A 5,878-nucleotide genomic window follows, 5' to 3' on the forward strand; every position below is an offset into this window, starting at 1 on the left:
CGTGGCAGTCAAAGAACGTTACGTATGCCCATGTGGGATGTTAACTGTTCACCATACCAAAGTATAGTCCGGCCTGGATTTCGGTCTAGATACTGGACTGGACCGTCATTGTGACCTGATGAGGCCCGGAACCCAAAAATGAAAGCCCACAAAAGTGCATGGCCATCATGTGTACCTTTCCCCATTGTCCCCGACAACTTCGGGCCATTTAAACTGCCACGTATATTCATTAACTCGAGCATTTACTTCTCCGTTGGATATGTTTTTCCGTTATACACGTATGGCGGCGGAACTTCCTTTTCCGTTATACGGTCCTTCTACTGCCCCTGTTTAACGGTTATTCTTAATTTCCCCACCCCCCCTGTTTTTCACTCTCGCTCTTTCCTCTCTCTCGTTCTATATAAACAAACCCTTCTACTTCTACTTCTGAACCCAAAAGAAGCAAACTGGTTGTCTGTTAGTGAAACCTCTTCAAAGTTTCTTTCTTACAATGAAAACAGAGATAGATGGGCTGTGGGTTTTCGCCATCGCTGCGAAATGCAGAGCGTTTTCGTATGATAACTATGTCTCATCTTTGTGTATCTTGGTTTTAGTTTGGCTAGGGATGGTCTTCCTCTACTGGGCTTACCCAGGAGGGCCAGCTTGGGGAAGGTATGGATGGAAAAGAGGGCCAGGGCAGAAGCCAAAGCCCATACCGGGGCCAAGGGGTCTCCCTGTTTTAGGAAGCATGAACCTTATGGCCAATCTAGCTCACCGACGGTTGGCTTCCACTGCGGAACGCTACGGAGCTAAGCGGCTCATGGCTTTCAGCCTCTGTGAGACGCGTGTCATCGTGACTTGTAACCCAGATGTAGCCAAGGAGATCCTCAATAGCTCTGTCTTCGCAGATCGCCCAGTGAAAGAATCTGCTTACAGCCTCATGTTCAACAGAGCAATTGGGTTTGCTCCTTACGGTGTTTACTGGCGCACCCTTCGCAGAATTGCAGCAACTCATCTCTTTTGTCCCAAACAGATCAGCAGCTCCAAAGCCCAGAGGTTCCAAATCGCCTCTCAGATGGTGTCCATGTTCCACAGTTCTACGGATGAAATTCGTGTCCGAGACGCTCTGAAGCGGGCTTCTCTTAGTAACATCATGTGCTCTGTTTTTGGATGGCAATACGAACTCAATTCCTCAAACAACGAAACTGATGAACTGAGAGGGTTGGTTGAAGAAGGGTACGAACTGCTAGGTAAGCTCAACTGGTCCGACCATCTGCCTTGGCTGTATTGGTTCGACCCTCAACATATCCGACTCAGATGCTCAAAACTTGTTCCCAAAGTAAACAAGTTCGTGAACAAGATCATCGCCGAGCATAGAGCTCAAGCTCCAACTGGCCACAAAGAGAAAATTGCCACAGACTTCGTCGACGTTTTACTTTCGCTTCAAGGACCTGATAAGTTATCGGAACCCGACATGATTGCCGTCCTCTGGGTAAGCAGTTTTGTTTAGTTTGATAACTTGTTTAATCCCTTTTTAAATACTTTTAAGGCGACTTATAATTATAAAAATGAAAACCCAAAACAAAAAAAATTTAAAAGGGTAAGAAGACGCCAAAGAAAAAGCGGATTTGGATGTCCATACTTGCCTTTCTGTGGGCTTTGCAACCAGACTTGGATTCAAACCGAACTCTGAAGGTCTTCGTTTCAATAGTAACTAAATGTCTTTTTTTTTTTTTTTTGTTTTAACAGGAGATGATATTTAGGGGAGCAGATACGGTGGCAGTTCTGATAGAGTGGATACTAGCAAGGATGGCACTCCATCCTGAAATCCAATTAAAAGTCCACGAAGAGCTCGACAGAGTAGTAGGGAAATCACGACCGGTGACGGAAGAGGATATTCAGTCTATGGTGTACCTGTCGGCGGTAGTGAAGGAAGTTCTCAGGCTACACCCACCAGGTCCACTCCTCTCATGGGCCCGGTTAGCAATCACGGATACGACCGTCGATGATCGACACGTGCCAGCCGGGACAACCGCCATGGTTAACATGTGGGCCATCAGCCGAGACCCAAACGTGTGGGCGGACCCGCTGGACTTTAAGCCCGAAAGGTTCGTAACCAAGGACGGTGAGGTGGAGCTCTCGGTATTAGGTTCAGACATGAGACTAGCTCCTTTCGGGTCGGGCAGGCGAGTCTGTCCGGGAAAAGTTCTGGGGTTGACCACAGTAATCTTTTGGGTGGCGTCGCTGTTACACGAGTTCAAGTGGGTGGCGTCAGGTCAGAATCCGGTTGACCTATCGGAAGTGCTTAGGCTGTCATGTGAGATGGCCATTCCTCTCACCGTTAAACTGCGGCCTCGGTGTGGTTAAAAGACAAATTAAGGCACTGGCCATCTATCTCTCTCTCTCTCTCACCGTTAAACTGCGGCCTCGGAGTGGTGAAAAGACAAATTAAGGCACATTACCTGGTCTTGTTTCTCTCTCAATTTTTACTCCCCAAAAAATTGTAAAAATTATGTGCATAGATGGTGGTTACTTCAGTTTCCGACCCGACTGTTATCGGTTGGGTCACCCGTTGGTTCCAACTTTTTCACCGGCTCACTTGTTTGGCCTCCTTGCTACCACTTCTTGTCTTGGTTTTTTGTTTTTAAGTTTTCATAACTCTGGGCGCCTCCTGCTGTAAATATTTTGAAACCATGAAAGTAATGCTAATGAAGTTTTAACATATATATACCCTCTCTATTCCGCCCCCTCCCCTCAAAAAACAAAAAATTTTGAACAAGCGGCATAGAGACAGCATCAATGAGATGTTACAGAGTGTTTTCATAGATTGGAAGGCAGTGGGGTCATTTCATGTCTGTGTTTATAGAGAGAGGATATTAGCGAAGCGCTCCTGTGTCTATCCCTCTCATTCTCTTATGAAATGACATCTTCACCTTCTATTGGTGGAGGAGGAGAGGTAGATCTAAGAAGTGCTGGCAAAGGCCTCACTTTCAGATAGAAATTTTCATCTCCCGACCCCTTAAAAAACAAAAAAGGGACAGCAAAGGGCTTGCAATGTAGGGGAGGGCATATCCAAAGAGTCACCTGATGATTAGATAGAGGACTTGGTGGTGGAGACAGATTGCAAGACCCTTGCCGCATCAATTAATGGTGATCAAGAGTCGGTCCCCTTTGATATTGTCAGTATAGTGAAGGACATTCAGCACCCTATCACATACTTTAGAAGTTGCTACATTCACCACATTTCCAAGGAGATTAACAACGCAGCTTACTCTCTGATTCGGAGGGTCATGTCTTGCATGTGTGAGACAAACTGACCACTTTCCATTCCCTGATTATTTGAATTATGTAACGCGGATACCTTGCGTTCAACATGTTTCAATAAATGAGTTTTCTTTTCATCAAAATAAAAAAAATAAAAAAGATGATTAGATATGATAGAAAATCTAGATAGGTCACGTATAACATGTTCCAATTATAGGGCTCACAAAGCTCTTTTCCTCTTGTTTATAAGTTTTTTTTTTTTTTGTTTTTTTAATTAATTAGTAGGTCCCAATCACGAGAGTTGAACTCCTTGAGTTCTTAATTGTGAGGATTTGTACCTAATCATCCATGTTATTCAAATAATTTCTAAAGCGTTTCATAACACATGGATGTATGAAAATAACTTAAAATCACAAAGGGACTACTAGACAATGACATGGGAAATGCATTCAGCATCAATAAATATTATCACATGGTAGAAGTACCCAGTTGTCTAGAAATTATGCCTTGTTAAAATTTTAGTTAAGGTCCCACTCAGAGATTTACAAAAGATAGTTTTTTTTTTATGAAAATGTAATCACACATCAATCCCAAAAGGTTAATCGACAAATTAAAAGATAGTTAATCCTTAGGAAAATAGGGTTCCCATAAATTTTGCTGAGGGTAACAAAGAGCCTACTACGAGCATGGAAGTTCTCCAACCTATCTACATAAAAGAAGGAACAAAATTCTTGAAGGAATTTTATATTCTTGAGAATGTTGGTGATTTCAATCGGTGATTGAAAGGTTTCAAGAAATCTTTTTAATGATTTTTAAATCTTAAGCCTATAAAGGGCAACCTCAATATAAAAGGGATTGGTTTCATCAAAAAAATATAAAAGGGATTGGCAACCTCAAGAAAAATATTAAAGGATCCAAAACCGAAGACTAAGAATATAAGCCACATTTACAAACTATTTGAAGGAATTCTCATTCTACAATTTACAGTTTAATTCAATTCCACAATTTTAGTTGACACTTGAACACCTATTGGACATGGAAATTAAAAATGTCTTTGGTATGCATTCTCATAATAGATTCTAGGTTTAGAATGTATTCTAAAACCTTTTCCTTTTCTCTTTTTTTCTATTTTCTTGTATAGTTTGGTTCTTTTGATGATCAAACTCGTATATAAAAATCTTGCATAGTCAAATATAGTTAATTAAACATAAGGGAAAGGGTTTTCCGATCAAATTGCATAGAGAAACACTCCAATGAGGTGTGGCAAAACGGTATCATGCATTGAAAGGCAACGATGTTATTTTCGTGTGAATAGGAAAGAGATAGGCATAGAAGTGCTAGCATATTCTACCCCAATGGCTCAAAGAACATTTTCTTAAACTTAATTAGATTAGATCATTGTCATGACCACCAAGAGAGTACTAGGAGAATAGGGACTGAGCAGTGGGGTTGGCCCCAACCTCTCAAAAAGCTATGAAAAACACCGCAACCCATTATCATGTCAGCATCATTATTGTTATTATTATTATTATTATTTTTGCAGTTGTTATCAATGTAACAATGGAATGTGATGCTTTCAAAAATCACAAGATAAATTTAAATCCATTTTTTACGATTTTGTCAATCTAAATTGTCTGTTCTCACTCAGAGTTGGGAGAATACAAAATATTGTCTAAAGTACTGGTACACACAGATGGACAGATAGGTTAATCTAAACTCTGTCCACTTTACCAACGGTCAGAATGTACCCCATCACATATTTATGTGGCGGGTTATTTACCTGATGACGTTTGAAAAGATAACAGACCCTTGTGACAATAATAATATATCTTTTTATAATTATAATTAAAATTGAACGTATATTATGCCCTTACACCATCTACATCATATGTTTTAAACCAAATAATTAATATTGAAAACCCCATGGACGGTTAGGGCTCACCTAAACAGATGATGCAGGAACCTCCGTTTGGTTGCAAAATTAAGTATGAATATGACAAAATTGTGACGTCAAAATGATGCAAAAACTTACTAAAACCATGGGCAACCACAGGTCGACAGTCCACACCCATCCCTATTGGTTGTCCCCTTTGCTCAAACAAGCAAGACAAAATAACATTCTAAATAAATTTAATTAATACAGAAAGAGATAATATAATGAGTTTAATTAATACAGAAAGGCATAATATAATTATTTTAATTATTACATAAGATATAATTTAAAGTTTTTTTTTTTTTTTTTTTTTAATGTGAGAAGGAAGAAGTGTTAAGCAAGATTGTTTAATCATGACGATTACTAAATAATGCCTCTATAGGTGTATTTAGAACTTGACACCTTCTTTTAATTGTTCTTCGTCTTATTCTTTAAAATTCTTTAAGTTACGGGTACAAAAAGATTTTCATAAATAACTTGAAAGTGACTTATCAATACGTCATTATTTGAAGTTGTCATTGTCTTGTACATTTTTTGAATATATATGTGAAATGACAGCATTTGTCCTCACTAAGGAAAAAAATACGTTAAATTAAAAGAGCAAAAAAATAAGTTTACAAATTATTTGACACCTTAAGAAGTGTCAATAAAAAAAACCCCATATATAAATATAAAAAAAAAATTAGCCCTAAAGATTAGGAG

At 39.4% G+C, this 5,878-nt stretch overlaps 1 protein-coding gene across 1 annotated transcript; it reads left to right on the top strand.

Moving 5' to 3' along the window:
- The first annotated feature begins 420 nt into the window (after window positions 1-420).
- On the top strand, window positions 421-2,357 carry LOC122658312 (cytochrome P450 78A9-like). Its single transcript, XM_043853237.1, has 2 exons — window positions 421-1,471; window positions 1,729-2,357. The coding sequence occupies exons 1-2, from the start codon at window positions 491-493 to the stop codon at window positions 2,344-2,346; spliced, it is 1,599 nt and encodes a 532-aa protein (XP_043709172.1). The 5' UTR covers window positions 421-490; the 3' UTR covers window positions 2,347-2,357.
- The last annotated feature ends 3,521 nt before the right edge of the window (window positions 2,358-5,878 follow it).

This window comes from Telopea speciosissima, chromosome 1, assembly GCF_018873765.1.
Source record: "Telopea speciosissima isolate NSW1024214 ecotype Mountain lineage chromosome 1, Tspe_v1, whole genome shotgun sequence".
Lineage (NCBI taxonomy): Eukaryota > Viridiplantae > Streptophyta > Magnoliopsida > Proteales > Proteaceae > Telopea > Telopea speciosissima.

What these genes read in the sequence shown, in the direction of transcription:
- LOC122658312 (XM_043853237.1), top strand. Translation starts at nt 491, where the DNA reads ATGAAAACAGAGATAGATGGGCTGTGGGTTTTCGCCATCGCTGCGAAA. An exon ending in ACATGATTGCCGTCCTCTGG is followed by an intron (nt 1,472 to 1,728) that starts GTAAGCAGTTTT and finishes TTGTTTTAACAG; the next exon opens with GAGATGATATTTAGGGGAGC.